Genomic DNA, 16,616 nt, shown 5'->3' on the forward strand with positions numbered 1-16,616 from the left:
CTCCAACACCATGAATCAAAGCCATTTGTTTGTTCTTCATTTAGACCATGTACTTTTCATGCTCATATATTGCAGTAGAATAAACCAGTCTTGACAATATATATTTTTACTGTTAATATATATCTGTGCTTTAATATTTGTAAGGGCTTATAGTAACATATATTAATTACTATATCATTCTTTTTAAATATAATTTTTATTAAATATTGTTTACAAAGTTAAAAGGTAAACATGAAAAATATTTTTAAAAAAGAAACATAAAGAAAAAATGTTGAAAACAATAGAAAGAGAGAAAAAAGGGAACAAAATTACTCGAAGAAACAACTTTTGATCTTTATAGTTGTTCTATCTATATCCCACTTCAATATTCCATAACATAGCTCCTTTCTCCCATGTACACCTCTTTTTAATCAGTAAATCCAAAAATATCTTATTCATTCCCATCCATTTTCAGCAAAAAATCCATAGTTTCCAGTATTTTATAAATGTCATTGTCCCCTCCCTAATCAAACAAATCAATTTAAGTATATTTGCAATCTCTGTTTTCACATTATTCCCCCATTGTGGATATTTTTGTATTTGTCTGTCTTTGTGTATAAAATTTCTACACAGTCATCCATGTGAAGTTTTGAACTTGAGAAAATAAAGTTTGTTACTCTTTAAAAATTGGATTGGTATTGCCTGTTGATATAGTCACTTTTCTTTTTTTAAAAAAATGTGAGAATCATACTGACTTTGCAGTTTCAACTTTACCCTTCAACAAGGAATTCCTTAAGCTTTCTTCAGTTCCAGCCACAAGAATAGTATCATCATTATGTCTGAGATGACTAATTTTTCTCCAAGCTATTTTAATTCCAATTCCTATTTCTTTCAGTTTTCAATTTCTCATGATATGTTTTTGTTTCTTGATGCCTTGGAATTGATGTTGACTCCTGGCAACTGCAAGTCTCTGCAATTTTCTTGGCAAAGTTGTGAAAATGGTTTGCTGCTGCCTTCTTCCTAGGGCTGAGAAAGAATGACTAGTCCAAAATTAGCCAGCTGGCTTGGTGCCCAAGGCAGGACTAGAACTCAGTCTTCCAATTTCTAGCCCGGTGCCTTCACCACCACACCAACTGGCTCTCTTTGCATAGAAGGTAAATAAGGTAACAGTATACAAGGTGATTGGAGCGCCCGTCTCTTTAGATGCTGACTTGTACATCTGACAGTTCTTGTTGCAGGTATTGCTAAACTCTGGATAGCAAACCTTGAACATTATCTTAACCAACCTGAGGGATAAGCGCAATTGTTCAGTAATCTGAACATTCTTTCTGCCCTTTTTTAGTATTAAAATAAGAATTGCTCTTTTCCAGGTCCTTAACCACTGCTTTCCCTACCTGCCCTCAAATTGTAAATAGTGCTGTGACTGTATCATTCTGAAAGGTTTTAAGTTTGGTTGGTTTAAAAGAGCTTCTGTAGCTTTATTGTCAGCTGTAAGTTTAGAGCCCAATTAGCTTTACAGTGACCAAACCTTCTCATTTCCCCCCCAGCAGCTATTTGCCTTCTTTATCTTTAATCACGTCCTTTGCATAAAAGTTTGATTTGTATTCTGTAAGTATCCTAAATAAATTTCTTTTCCTTCCAGTTGTTATTAACTTCAGTTTCTTTATATTACAGGTAGCTCTTGATTTACAAGAGTTTATTTAGTGACCAGTCAAAGTTACAATGGCATTTATGACCTTTTTTTCACACTTACAACCTTTGTAGGAGCCCCATGATCATGTGATCAAAATTCAGATGCTTGGCAACTGGTTCATATTTATGACTGTTGCTGTGTCCCAAGGTCATGTGATTTTTATGTGACTTTCTGACAGACCAAGTCAATGGGGAAGACAGACTCACATAACAACCGTGTTACTAACTTGTCAGCTGCTACAATTCACTTAACAACTGTGGCAAGAAAGGTCATAAAATAGGGCAGAATTCACTTAACCAAATCTCACTTAACAACAGAAATGTTGGGCTCAGCTGTGGTTGAAAGTCAAAAACTGTAGTTATTTAGATGTATTTGCTTGTCTCTTAATCTTCTCCAGAACTCAGCTTTTAATTTAAATTCATGTTTACACTGATGCCTTTTGTTTCCTGCTGTATCAGCAAACACCAATTCACGTTCTGCTGTTGTTTGCATTTTGGGATATTTTTGTTTGCTTCATTTTAATGATGTCATGAACTTCAATTCCAATTTACTCTGCTGGTGTAGTTATTCAACCTAATCCATTAAATCTAATCATCATAGTAACTTCATAATCACATGGAGTACTGCTGAAGTTGTACCTTGTTGATCTGATGATTTTGGGATATTTTAGTGTAAGTTGTAATTTTACAAAACAAGTTTGTGAGCTGAGCTTCAATCGGCATTAGGTCTTAATTTTGCTAATTAAAAAAACCAAACATACAACATGCTTATAACGGGAATTGAGACCAGAATTTCCATCCCTAAGTGTGCGAGAGACATTGGTCTGGAAGAAAATTCCAAAGACCAATCATAACAGCCATTCAGTGCCATTGTAACGTTAAACGTTTGCTAAATGAATGGTTATACGTTGAGGAGTGCCGTATTTGTTTGGAGAGTATATAATTAGTTTGATTTTGATTTTGTCAATCTGATGATGTCTACATGTACCGGTAGTTTCATTTAGATTGTTGAAAGAAGGTATTTGCCATAAAGTTTGAATTTTCTTGCCAGAACTTTTATTAATTTGATTTCTCCTTTCCAAGGTCAACTTTTCTATTATTCAACATATTATATTTTATTTTCAAGTTAAGCATTTCAGTCTCCTGTACTTTATGTATTGTTGGTTTTTGGGGGGAGGGTATTTGTTAGCAGAAACATAGATGGCTTGTTGTTTTTTCAGTGAATTATATTTACTCCGATTCCTTACCTGTGATCTGCTTTCAGGCTTAACTTTACTGGGAATCTATACTTTCAGTTATAAGCGTCATTGAGATCTGAAAGCCTCTTCAGTAGTAGAAGGCAGAATTGCAGATAAAGTTTTACTAATGTCATTACTCCCTAAATTGTCTGCAAAAATAATATGGATGCCCTAAATTACTTCCTTCAGGACATCATTATTGAAAAAGCCCTTTCATTATGTGAGAGAAATTTAATAACGGTCTCTAGTTGAGATCTTAGTGTTCTAATAAGAAAATGAGAAGGAACACTTCTTCAGATTACATGACTGAAAGCTATTTAGGTTTTATAGAGTAATACTACTTCAAATTAGACCTTGAAAAATGTCCTGACCACACACATACCACAGTATATTTGCCTTTAAATCATAGTTTATTAATAACCAATTAATTATCAGTATTAAAAGTATCCACAGGATCTGTCACTTTCATCAAAATGACAAAAGCAGATCTAATGACGTGTGGATGACCTTGGGGAATCAGGGGAAGTGATGCTGCCTAGGAAACAACCAGGAAAGAGAGGGACTGGCTCAGGGGTGGGATTCAGATTTTTTAACAACTGGTTCTGTAGGCATGGCTAGGTGGGTGTGGCCACATGACTGGTGGGTGTGGCTTTTTTGCAGGACCCCCATTTTTTTGGCCTCCTGGGCCTCAGGGAAGCCTCCTGGTGGGCATTTTTGCTCCCTGGAAGCTTCCCTGAGTCCCAGGAAGGCAAATAACGGAGTGCAGGGGGGGCATGCAGCAACCCTCTGCGCTTCATTTTTGGGCCTCAGGGAAGCCTCCTGTGGGGCGTTTTTGCTCCCTGGAAGCTTTCCTCGGGCCCAGGAAGGCAAAAAAACAGAGCATGGGGGGTGCAGCACTCCTCCCCCGCATGCCCCTTTTTGCTTCCTGGGCCTCAGGGAAGCCTCCTGGGCAAGGCAGTAAGACAGCAAGGGAGACCCCGGCCCAGCTGATCGTAGGGAAGGGAAAAAAAGAAATACCTTAAGGAGTGACTGGGTGGGGGAGATGATTTCAGGCATGCACATGATGTCGTACATGCACGATAAGGAATGACTGGGCGGGGAGAGGAGGGATGGGTGGAGAGGGGTGGGGCTACCCAGAGGCATGATTTGCTGGTTCTCCAAACTGTGCAGAATCATAACAACCGGCTCTATAGAACTGGCCCGAACTGGTAGAATCCCACCCCTGGTCAGAGGAAGAAACTTAGGAAGGAACTGGTCTAATTGATCTAATTGAGTTAAAAGTGGTGGCAGGAGGTTTGGACCTTCAATCTTGCAATATTATATTAATATAGTGTTACGATAAAGGAGAATGACTCATCTATAGTCTCCTATCTGATTTATCTGGGAGGGCTTACATCAACCATGCAACTCTAAAGGTATACATCTCACTGCCATTTTTAACCACCCAGTCAATTAGAGCATTTCCTTCCTAAGTTTCTTCTTCTTTGAATGCCATTATCTTATAACCATGTAGACTTGTAGTTTGTAGGATACACAATTCTCCTAGCCAGAGACAAGGCAAGCAGATCAGTGAGCTTTGTAGCAATATGATGGATAGATGTACAGATGGAAGGCAATACAATTTGGGGAAAAATTACAGCTCTCTGCTTTCTGTTGTGCCAAAAATAAAGATGAAAGAGAAAGAATTGAAAAACTATTCTGTGGTATGAATTACAGAAAATAGAAGAAATTCTGGCTGAGTAGTTAGAACACAAAGTGTAAGTTGCTCATATGTTCCTCTTTCTATGTATGTATAGAAAAGGGTAAAAGCAGAGGAAAAATATGGAACAATCATAAATAAAAGGCATATCTTTTTTCATATCTTGGCAACTGCATAATTAAACGAGGCTGAATGACTGAATAAAAGAAGAATGTTTCTGTTTGGTTTTGCTTAGTTATAAAATGATCTTTGTATAACTATGAACAATGCAGTTTTCCTCATTAGGTAATTGTTTCATAGTTATTTTTTTTAAAGCTCTTAAATCTGATATACTTTGAACTTACTGGAATAGTGAAATATGTCTTGTTTGTAATAAATGATACCAGAGGTCATAGAATCTATATTTTTTCCCTAACCATCACAGTTTTGTGCTATATACTGTCAAGTTAGATTGCTTATGATTGTATATTGTAAAATTGTTCTATTAAATATAATGATTGATGAAATTTGTTTTGTGGTCAGAGGTTTTTTTGTGTTTAATATAAATGGAAATCTTTGGTAGAGAAATTCATTGGGATTTGATACATGAATACCATAATGTACTTATGCATTATTTCAACATATAAAATTTGGGCAGAATCAAATTTTTATAACACTGAGTAATGTTTCATGTGTCCAAAACCTAACATTTCCTACTTACCTCTCAAATGCTGTTAAAGGAAATTTAAATTTTGCAAAGTAAATTTTAAAGTCGAGTCTAAATTCCAAGCAAATTCTCACTGAAAATAGGGGAAAAAAACATAATAATTGGTTAATGCTGATGGTCTTCTTCCAAGATACAAGAGTTTTTTATTCATATTAAAAGTTCATGTATTAAGAAGTAAACTATAGAACTATTTTCTATAGAGATCTTGTCTTTTAATTTTATATATGAATAAATTCTACATAACTGAGTTTATGTTTAATTCGTCTTGAGCTAATTTTATATTTAAACACTTTTTTTTCCCCAATGCAGGCCCTGAATGTTCTTCAGCAGGATGGTTTTCGGGTACTGATTCTCTGTGGCAAGCCACAGCCGGTCCAACCAGAGGTCAAAGTATCCATATCAGAAGACACAGCATAGCTTCTGACAGTGGGGACACAGGCGTTGGAACTTCCTGTTCTGATAGTGTGGAAGGTCAGTAGCTATGGTTAAACCAAAGGACATCTGGTAGAAAATCAAGAATAATTGTTCTTTGAATAATTAAAAGGCAGAGAAAGATACAGAGACTTAAGGTCTAAAGACTAAAAAATGCAATATGATTTAAGGATGATTTACCTAGGAATTAAAATCCATTCTGTTTTTTAAATTTAAATAAATAAAGTATAGGATAGCATTCATGCTTTCATTTTCCTTCTATTTTAAAAAAGTAATTATAAAAATTTAATTTGAGAATATGTATGTATGTATGTATGTATACACACATACACACTTAAATTTTACAGTAGAATGCATATACTTTATCATTGTTTACATATTTTCCTAATTGAAAAAGGATAAACTAGTTTTCCCCTAGTGTTACCTTTAAAATACTCTAAGGAAATATCTCAATATAATATTGATAAGTGTTCTGCAAAACAGTGTAATGTATCACAACTAACAATTTTAATGGTGTAAATTTATTTAACTTTCTAAAGGAGCATTGCTGAAAATATTTTGTAGCTATAAGTAATTAAAATCAAAATAATTAACAGAATTAAATGGAAAATAAAGTGGGAAACAGATACCTTGTGAATGATGCAAAATGCATTTTATATAGTCAAAGCATATGCATTCTTGTGTCCATATACATAAGAACAGAAAAGAGGTAAAGGCTTTAACATATTCATAATACGTTGCATATTCAGCCTAATTCAATTTTAGGAGAAAAAAGATTATACGCTTTATAAAACGTTATAAAGCTGAGAAAGGAAAACTATGTGAATATTCAGTGATGATGGGAAATCAGCCAGAAGTAATGAATCAGTTTTAGTTTAGAATTAAGAAACAAACTGTAAAACATAGCTGTACAGGCTTCATTCCTGGAGATTTTTCATGGAAAACCAATTGTGCAGTTGTAACACAGAAATGGAATATTTACTGGCATCTGGTCCTCAGCTTCACCAGTTAACACATCACTAGATAGTGACATTTTTAATGAATTATTTGCTGACTGCTGTGTTAAACAGTAGAAGTGGTATAATGGGAACAGGGCCATACTGAGTGCTATGATATAGTTAATCTTGTTCCTTGCTGTTGGTAGGAAAACAGTGAAGACAGAATTATTGCAAAATTACATTTGATGGCTTAGCTTATCCTCATGTTGATTGACAAGTTTCATTAATTTTTAGTTATGATTATTTTTGCATTGTTACTGGAAGAATGCTTTCCCCCCTTCTCTCCCTTAGCTTTCATATGCATGTTCTATTGTTTTATACTGCATGTATCATTATCATCTTAGCATTTTTCCTGCACATACAGGGCCCGCTATTTATATTGCATGTATCCCTTTGTTTTAATATATTGTATTGTTATATATTTTTTTGCTTTTATTATAAAGTACTTTAAGATATTTTCACATAGAATACTATATACAAAACTTGCATGTAGCATGGGCATGATGGTAACCTAGTCTACACCTGCTCTGTCTTAATACTCTCTGTGATTTATGAAAGAATTGAAGGAGATGAAACCTAGGTTAAGAGTTGCTTGGGATCAACTAAGAATAAACTCACCTGAACCCAGGCTAAAGCCACTATTGAGACCCACATTATAGCAGTAAGGGCAGCAAAGAGCTACTTCACCCGTATTGTGTCTGTGGATAGCCACTTGGTGGCCCTCTCGGGTAGAGAAGATGCAGAGGTACACCTAAAGGGGCACACAGAAGATTTTGCAGACTATCTGTTGGACAAAGTTACTCAGATTCATTCCCAGTTAACCCTGTAGAGATGTTAGAGATGCAGTTTAGCCATATTATCTAGGAAGAGTTTGAATCTGTTGGACTTGGGAAAGTAGAACCTTATTAGAACCATGCCTCTCCCTTGTGGTGAAAGCTTCCCAGCTGTCCCCTACCCCTAGTGAAGTAAGCAGTGCTGTTCACTTTCTGTCTCTGTGGCTAAACGGTCAGGCTACTTTGAAGTAGTCCAGTCAAGAAAATATGAGTCCTAATACTACCTTTATTATACAGATTCAGTAATGTAATTTTGTAAGAATGAAAGCATTTCTTCTACTGCCTTTACTTTCCAGAGGAGTAGGGAGGGTCCTTTCTGAGACACTTACTCCACCTCCACCCCTGTTTTGGACTCAGGATTCTACTGTCAGGCTTTTCTCTAGGTTGTAGCTTTTTCTCCTGTCTCCCAAGGTTAGAGTATATGAAAAACATCAATGCTTCTGGTATAGATGGTATAATTTGAAAAGTAATTAAGCTGTGTGATTTCCTTATGAAATCACACCTTATATCTCTAGTTTTTCAGTGTTCTACACTCTCTAACCCCCAAAATGGATTATCAGCAGTAATATTTGCCTATAGCTTTTATGAGCTGTAGTTAGTCTCGTCAGATTATTTAACACTACCTCTTTCTTTACAGGGCATGTTTTTATTAAACATTATGAATAAAAAAAGATCAGAAATTATTTTCGTGGTTCTTTCCCTTCTACTGGATATTCACTTTTTTCAGGATTTTAGGCTGATAATTAGTATCAAAATCCATAAAAATTCTTCAACATTATTTGTTGAGGTGCCAATAAACATTAAAACATTTATACTTGTCTGTAAAGGATTGCCTTATTAAACAGGAAGACATTAATCAAATTTAAGACTATCTTAGGCCTAATTGAAGAAGAGGCTGTGAAGTCAGTACTGGATCCTCAGTTTCCTTGCAGTAAATGTGGCAGTGAGGCTATATTAAATCTTGCTTCCCAACACTTTGCAATTATAGCATCTTTCAAGAGAGCGTGGGAAGGGTACACTATAATTTATCCCTCCTCCTGCTTGTATCTTGATTTTAACCAATTTCAATCTGTTTTATGGTTGTTGCCCATTTCAAAAGTAACCCCAGCATGTTCTTTCTGTTTCCTGATTGTTTTTTCCAAACAACTAATATATATTTTACTATCTTTTTTCCTGTACTTGTCAAGACTCTTTTTTTCCTTTTTCTAAATATCTGCATTTCTTGTTCTAGAAGAAATACTAAGGAGTATCAAAATAATTGTCAAAAGACAAGCAATTGTGGGCACTATGGTAAATGTCTCAGCTGAACATATTGTTTGAGATTTGTTTTTTGTTTCAAAAATATTATGTTGCTTGAAAATAAACTGAAGTGCAAAACAGCGTTCATGCTCTTAAATACCATAGGTTGAAAATTCAGCAGTACAATGTGATGAAAACAGGTGAGGAGGTTTTAAAAAGAAAAGCTATAGAGTGGATAGCATTGCTTTTCTTTAGCAGTGAACAACGGTGAACAGTTGAATGAGAATCTTGTGCTCAATGGTTGCTTCATTTCTTTTCTTATATCTGAACTGCTAAGGAAACATGTTCAGCTGAACCTATTTCTGTTTTTTAAAAAGAAATAATAGTGGATGGAAGACAAGGATTTTTTTAAAAAAGCTTGATTATAAGAGAAAGAAGCCATAATATTTATTCAGACCCACTGATTTTTATGAAAAGAATATGAACTAACATTGTTATATGCTCCATTTCTTTGAGTGGTATGACATTCCATGAGCAACGCTTCAGAGTTTAGTAAGGATTTTTTTGGTTGAAAAGTAGAGAATTATCTTATATATTGTATTAGATGAATGTTCTGCCTTTTCTCTATCAACTAAATATGTTGTCCATGACAGTCTTTTTGTGCAAAGCAGCATATAAGGAGTGTGCTTTGCACACATGGTTTTATCTGCATGACAGGTTACTGATGACACTTTTCTCCAAAGTTTTTGGATAATGCCTCATGATTTATTCTACTCCAACCTTTTTCAAAATTTATATGAAGGTGTACAGTGAAATTATCAGGAAATGAAAGCCCGAGTGCCATCTTTACTGGATGTCACTCAGATGTTCTCTTTCCCTTCCTTGGCAGATGTGTAAGCCCCTAATCCACTCCTGCTTGGACCAAATTGTAGTGCAGATGCAACATAAACAAACTAATACTGAATCCAGACAAGCCTGAGGCTTTGGTTCTTAGTTCTTACTCTTTCTGATTGGCAGTATACTGCCCCGCCATTTGTATTGATGTTTCAGTTCTTCTAAAACAGGGGTGTGAAACTCAAGGCCTGGGGGCCGGATCCGGCTTGCTGGGTGCTTAGATCTGGCCCAGAGGGCTGCCCTGGAAACAGTAAAGGACCGGCCCACAGTGCCTGTGCCAGCAAAAATGGAGCTTGGGAGGGCCGCTTGCCAGCCCCTCGAGCTCAGTTTTTGTGTCAGAGGGTTGCAGGAGACCGTCATTGCTGAAAATTGAGCTCAGGAATCTGTTTTCACTGGCCGAGCACTTGGGCCACTGCAGGCACTCTCAACAGGAGTGATGTCAAACTGGCCACACTCACCCTGACCATGCTTCCCATCCCCCCAAGGTCAAACACAACTCTGATGCAGTCCTTAATGAAATTGAGTTTGACACCCCTACTCTAAAGGAATACTTTCATAGTTTGGAGATACTTCGTAATCTTGCAACAGCCCTGACTGGTCAGGTGAATGCAGTGCTGATAAGTGCCAACTTTCAGTTATGTTTGATGAACATCAGCTTCACCGCTCCTTGATAAGGCTGAACTGGTGGAATTGTGCTAGTTATCTCTCACATAGATCATAGGTACTCAACTTAGGACCACAATTGAACCCAAAATTTCTATTGCTAAACAAGATAGTTGCTAAATGAGTTTTGCCCCACATTACAGCCTTTCTTGCCACAGTGAAGTGAACCACTGCATTTGTTAAGTTAGTAACATGGTTGTTGAAGGAGTATGGCTTCCCCGTTGATTTTGCTTGTTAGAAGGTGATCACATGACCTCAGGACACTGCAATCCTCATAAATACAGGCCAGTTGCCAGTTGAATTTTGACCACATGACCACCGGGATGCTGCAGTGGTAGTAAGTTTGAAAAATTGCCATATCACTTTTTTTCAGTGCTGTTGTAAATGAACAGTAGTGAGTCGAGGACTACATGTATTGTAATGTACTTTAAACTGATATGCTTTTAAAGTAAACCTGGAAATCGTAACAAGTTCATAATGGTGGGTATAGGCTTTTGTTTGGTATCACCTCTGAGGAGCATGTGTGTAATTGAAATGTTGTTTCAATTACATCAGCTTCATATTACTTTTTAAGTCAGACTCAGATTGCTTGTTTAAACATATATAAATCTCTTAAAGCTTGGGTCCCATCTAGCTATGGGAAGATATTCCCCATTATGTCCCCAACCTGAAGATCCATTCATCCTCCATGGATCTGTTACAAGTGTTGCTTAGAAAGGGGACCTAGCAACCTCTAGTGGCAGAACCTTCTTGCTTGCCATTACGAGTATTGTGATATATCCTTATGGAATGCAGACTTTACTCTCAGAGCCTAATTTTAAAGTCCCCAGGGAGAAAAATTGAGTTTCGTATAGGTTTAACTCTGTAGCTTCTGAATTTAGAAATTAAGTAGAGTGTAGATTTGAAATAATTAACAACAATGTTCTGTAAGTGGGCATTTAAGAATTAATTGTAATATATTGTATCTATTTGCTTTGGCCATATCATTTTAGATGCAAAGGTAGAAGAAGCCTTGTTGTTTTAGCATGTTACTTTGCATTCAAAAGAAATGTGGGTAGAATCCTGCAGAATTTTTGAAGATTCTGTAATTGTGTTTGATTCAGAACTGGACAGAAGAGAAGTTTTGAACTTAATCTACCACTGAGTGTAGGTAGCCTTTGGCATTCATTCTCTACCCCACTCACAAATTGATATGAATACAGAAATATGGTCTACAAAGTTGGGGGACCCTCTGAAAAAGTAGAGGAGGGAATGCTGCTGCTGCCTAAAAGCAGCAGCAACAACAACAAAGCTAATCCCCCCTTTTCCATCAGAAAATCTTTGCGTGGGATCCTCGTTGCTTCTGTAAAAAGGAGGAGTCCCTCTTAGAGGCCCAATCTTGTTCCAAACCATTGCTTCTTAGAATTTGAAAATGTAGGAAATTGGCTAACTTTGATGGGGGTTAGTTGAAAATAATTATAATAAGGTGTACCAGATCACTTTGTAAACCAGAAAAAGTAATTGTGGAAAACATTAGTTTCTCAAGATAGTTGTTAGTTTCAGGGGTTCCCAAAGTAATTGTTGCAGGAACAAGAGCAGAGCAGAGACTCTCTATTAAAAGCTAAGCTGTTATCTTTAAATGATTTTTTTATTATAAATAACTAGTGATATTAATAATATGAATTTGCTGGCATTGTGTGCTCCAACTAAAATGGAATATTTGAGTGATAATAAAGTAACATTTAATGTTAGAAAGGAAGAGGAAAGAAAAAAGTGGAAATGTAGATATCTTTCAACATGGTGGAATTCCGTGGAGAAAAGCAAAAAGCTTACGTCTAGATTTTTTCCCCTTTCTAACAAATGCACTTACTGGAGGAAGCAACTGTTTTGGCAGCATGTTGTATTGATTTTTAAGTTGGAGGCTGAAAGTCTCTAAGATTCTGTAATAGTAGACTGTAATTAGTTGAAAAGTGAAACTGGCTGTAAATCAAAAAAGGGTTTTGTAGACCAACCTGCTCATTTTGTACTGAACTGGAGTTAAATATGCCTTTCATTTTTCTATTGGTTTTTTAACTATTGCTAAGCAATCGGCATTAAAAGGGACTTTATGAATATCAACCTTTTGAATTTAAATATAGACATAATATTTTTCAATATAAAAAAGTGCTTTTCTATAACTTTAATAGTTGATAGTTGACTAAGTAGATATTGAAACATTGTGATTTTGAAAAGCATAGATATCAAAAACAAGTATTTGTTTCTATGGAAAGTCTTTATTTTTATCTAAATTTAAAATATGGATATAAAAATATTTGTTCTCTATATTTGTAAAATGTGCACATTTATCCCTTGTTTTCCTCTTGTCATTAAAAAAGGCCCTGGGATCCAGATCAAATTTAAACATCATTGTTTCATGAGCCACCTTAAATTGGACGTATTGTTGGTTTAATTCTATCACTGAAATCCATGTAATTCAAAATGCCTAATAAATTGGATTAAACTTTTGCACACAAGATTGATAAAACAAAATTATAATAAGTGTTATGTAAATTGCTTTATCATAAAAGAAAAAAGCAATAAATATCAAATTCTTTTAAAATAAAGAAATCTAAAAGCTTGAAATTACTTTGGAGAAATGTTTGGCTATCAGTCTCACTATTTGTATTTTAGGAAACTCAATGCCACATGGGCAGAGGGAATAGTATTACATGAAAAATGTTAAAAAAAATATAAGATCACAGAAAGAGTAGAGGTTGCCCCTGAAGCAATAATAATCAACTAACACAAAATAGAAGACGTACCACGCTACACTAATCAAATTATAGGAAGCAAAGCAATTCTTTTGGTATCATTCATTGTTTAAAAAGCAATGTGAACGTTGATTGCTTATTGAGAAGCGTATATGGACAGAACAAGTCAGTGCCTGCATAGTTTGCTGTGTATTGTTCATTCTGTAAGAGAAATCTTGTAAAAATTAAAGCTGTGACTCGAAGGATTATGGTTCATGAGGAAAGCTTCTCCCTTTCTGCTTTCTCCCAGGATATACATTACTATGAGGGGTCACAAAACTCTTCAACTGTCACTACGCTTAATGTTTCAAGTTGGTTCTCTTCCTGAGTTAATGTCTATCAGATATAAGAAGGATGAAGCAGGTGCTGGAGTTGCCCACTCTACCGTATTCTTATACTTTTCACAGTCTGTTTTTAATTCTTCATCTCAGTGTTCCAATCGTGTACAGTTCGGTTCTCCCCAATCTTAGAGAAAAAGAGCTGTGCTATCCATATGAATAATGATTAATATGATTTACAACTGGAAATATTTAAGTCTTAAGTGAAACAATATGTGAGTTTCAGAAATTCCACCAAAAATCTGAAATCATTGTCAGAGCTCAGAGGTACCATGTGGAATTTTTAATACCTGTATTAAGTTAGCAGATGGAATGCTTGAATGTTTGTTTATTGAATTTATTTGTTGCCAGGCAGCTTACAAAAAAATGCCTACATTCAGTGTACAACATAGATATAATAAAACAAGCAAACAATAAAAAATTCATTGTAAGGTCTAAAACAAAACTTCTAAAATGATGGTAAAATGTCCAAGTGCTACCCAGTAACCAATCAATATCACAAACAGTAATCCTCAAGTTTTGAATGTAATAGATCCTGCCTATTACATTCGTAACCCAATGATTAATTAATAAATTAATTCATTAATTAATCACGAATGTGATCGCTCCCTACTTTAACCAATGCATTTGTTAATCGAATGCACAGTTTGTTAAGTGCACATGAGGTATCTCAGGGTGGGGAAGACCATGGGGATGGGGTGGGGCTAGTCCTTCCAATCACCCTAGACCTCCCTGATGCACTGAGATATCCCCTCCCCATCCTGCCCCACAGGGTCTCCACAGGCACTGGGCCTGTAGACTAAAAGATTTCAATTGAATGCAAAACAATGTATTTTTAATAAAATGTAGTTACCTTTTATAAGTTTAGATATTTTTGTACAAGTAGTCCTCAACTTACAACCATTCATTTAAAGTTACAACTGCAATGAAAAAAGTGACATGACCAGTTCTCATACTTCTGACCATTGTAGCATCCCCATGGTCACGTGATCAAACATTGGGCACTTGGCAACTGGCATGTATTTACAAAGGTTTCAGCATAATTGACAACAACTGTATTAATTTGCTTAACAACAATGGCAAAAGATAAAATAAAATGGGGCATGATGCAATAACAATTGCTTTGCTTAGCAACAGAAATTTTGAGCTCAGTTGTGGTAATAAGTCAAGGACTATCTATATACTTAAATGTTTCAAAGGGGCTTGATTAAAGCAATCACCCTTTAAAAATCAGGCACAATATTATGCTGTCTCTTCCCACAAATGATGTTATGTGGAAGTTACATACTTTATAGAGTTTATTTAACTTTTTTTGGGAAAAACAGTTTGTTACCTTATATAGCATCATCTTTATAGCAATCTAATATAGCTTGAATGGAAATTGGATTACTATAATATACGGTATTTATATAAGAGGATTGGTAAAACTTCTATTGTTTTTTTTTTCTTCTCCATTAGAATATATAAATGTTCAAACCTTGAATGATTATATATTATGTGTGTTTGTAAAATGAAAATAAACTTGATGGTTCCAGTATTTTATGAAGATGCTGATGGTTTGTTCTTTTGCTGAACTCCTCACCAGCATGTAGTTGGAAATAAAGATCGGAGTAAATGGTTGCTTCTCATGTTCATTGGTTTAACTAGGAACTATAGGTAGATCTTGACTTTGAACCACAAGAAGACCAAGGCTAAGCAAGAAGGTTGTTAAGTGTGTCATGCCTGATTTTAAGACCCTTTTTTTGCTAGCGTTGTTAAGCAAATCCCATTTTCCCCACTGACTTTGCTTGTCAGAAGCTGACTGGGAAGGCCACAAATGGTGATCGCATGACCCCAGGATGCTGCAATTTTGTAAATGCATGCTGGTTACTGAATTTTGATCACATGATTGGGGGTGCTTTAATGGTCATGAGTGTGATGACCAGTCATAAGTCACTTTTTTCAGTGGCATTAACATTGTAACATTGAAGAGCCCTGGTGGTGCAGTGGTTCGCATGCAGTACTGCAGGTTACTTCTGCCAACTGCCAGCTGACTGCAGTTTGACAGATCGAATCTCGCCAGACTCAGTCTTCCATCCTTCCAAGGTGGGTAAAATGAGGACCCAGATTGTTGGGGGAAATATGCTGATTCTGTAAAGCTTAGAGAGGGCTGTAAAAGCACTGTGAAGCGGTATAAGTGCTATTGCTGTTGAATAGTCACTAAATGAATGGTTGTAACTTGAGGTCTACCTATAAAAGAAGCCCTAGATTAAATCTAGATATTTTCACATGCTATATTGCTTTTGTTGTAAAAAGCACATGGAAACATTACTTTTATTTTGAAAAAAGGTACTCCATAACAGTTCATGTTCTTCCAATACATATGTTAAAAATCAAGTTTTTAATTTATAGCCTCTTGAGCACATGTTGCAATTATTTGCCCAAATTAAGCAATTCTTCACTGACTCTACGGATTAAGAAAATATTATGACGTATTCTACTGGCATGGATATTTTGCTATGTTCTGCTGTTCTGTTATATCATCTGAAATATTTAGTGACAAAACAGTCTTAACAGCTTATGGGCTCTTCTACTAATCTAGTTTACCTTTTAATGAGTATGTGCACTCAGTCTAAATAAATGTTTTAGTTTATTTTAGTTTATCCAGGAGATTTATTTTGTTGTTGTGCAAAAAGGTTATATACTTGAATGATCATAAAAATACTGTTTTCCTAAGCTTCTGAAAATTTACCACTCTGTGGTGCACAAGAGTATGTATGCAGGTACATTTGCTGACTGTCACAATTCAACCTAGTAGCTTTCCTGTGGGCTGGATTTGCTATTACAATTAGATGATACAAAAGACATTAGAAAAACAGTTTCATTTTAAGGATGGGGGGGAAGAAAATGAGTTTAAATAATTTAATGACACTAAATCATTCTAGTTTACTGAATTGGATCTGGATATGAATGGAGCAAAAAGTTAATTACTGTATTTAAATATGATAATGTTTAATACTTTACTCTTACATTTAGTTCTTAGATTTAGAAACTACTTTTATATTCATGTATTATGTTACTGTGAATTATAAATGTTTTTAGAGAGTGCCCGTTTTCAGAGAAGAAATATATCATTAGTGGAATCCAAAGTACAATGA

General features: G+C 35.5%; 1 protein-coding gene across 6 annotated transcripts in view; it reads left to right on the forward strand.

Annotated features, from left to right (window-relative positions):
* CEP85L (centrosomal protein 85L) overlaps positions 1-16,616 on the forward strand; it is a 101,088-nt gene that overhangs the window by 18,044 nt on the left and 66,428 nt on the right. For 4 of the 6 annotated variants that reach the window (XM_026705430.2, XM_087942093.1, XM_087942073.1 and 1 more), the window contains exon 2: positions 5,624-5,785. In XM_026705430.2, coding sequence (XP_026561215.1) covers positions 5,624-5,785 — 162 coding nt within the window. Of the gene's footprint in view, positions 1-5,623; positions 5,786-15,424; positions 15,565-16,616 lie in introns of all 6 variants that reach the window. The other 2 variants (XM_087942098.1, XM_087942106.1) reach the window with 1 other exon arrangement.

This window comes from Pseudonaja textilis, chromosome 1 (assembly GCF_049901715.1).
Source record: "Pseudonaja textilis isolate UNSWEBS1 chromosome 1, rPseTex1.2, whole genome shotgun sequence".
NCBI lineage: Eukaryota > Metazoa > Chordata > Lepidosauria > Squamata > Elapidae > Pseudonaja > Pseudonaja textilis.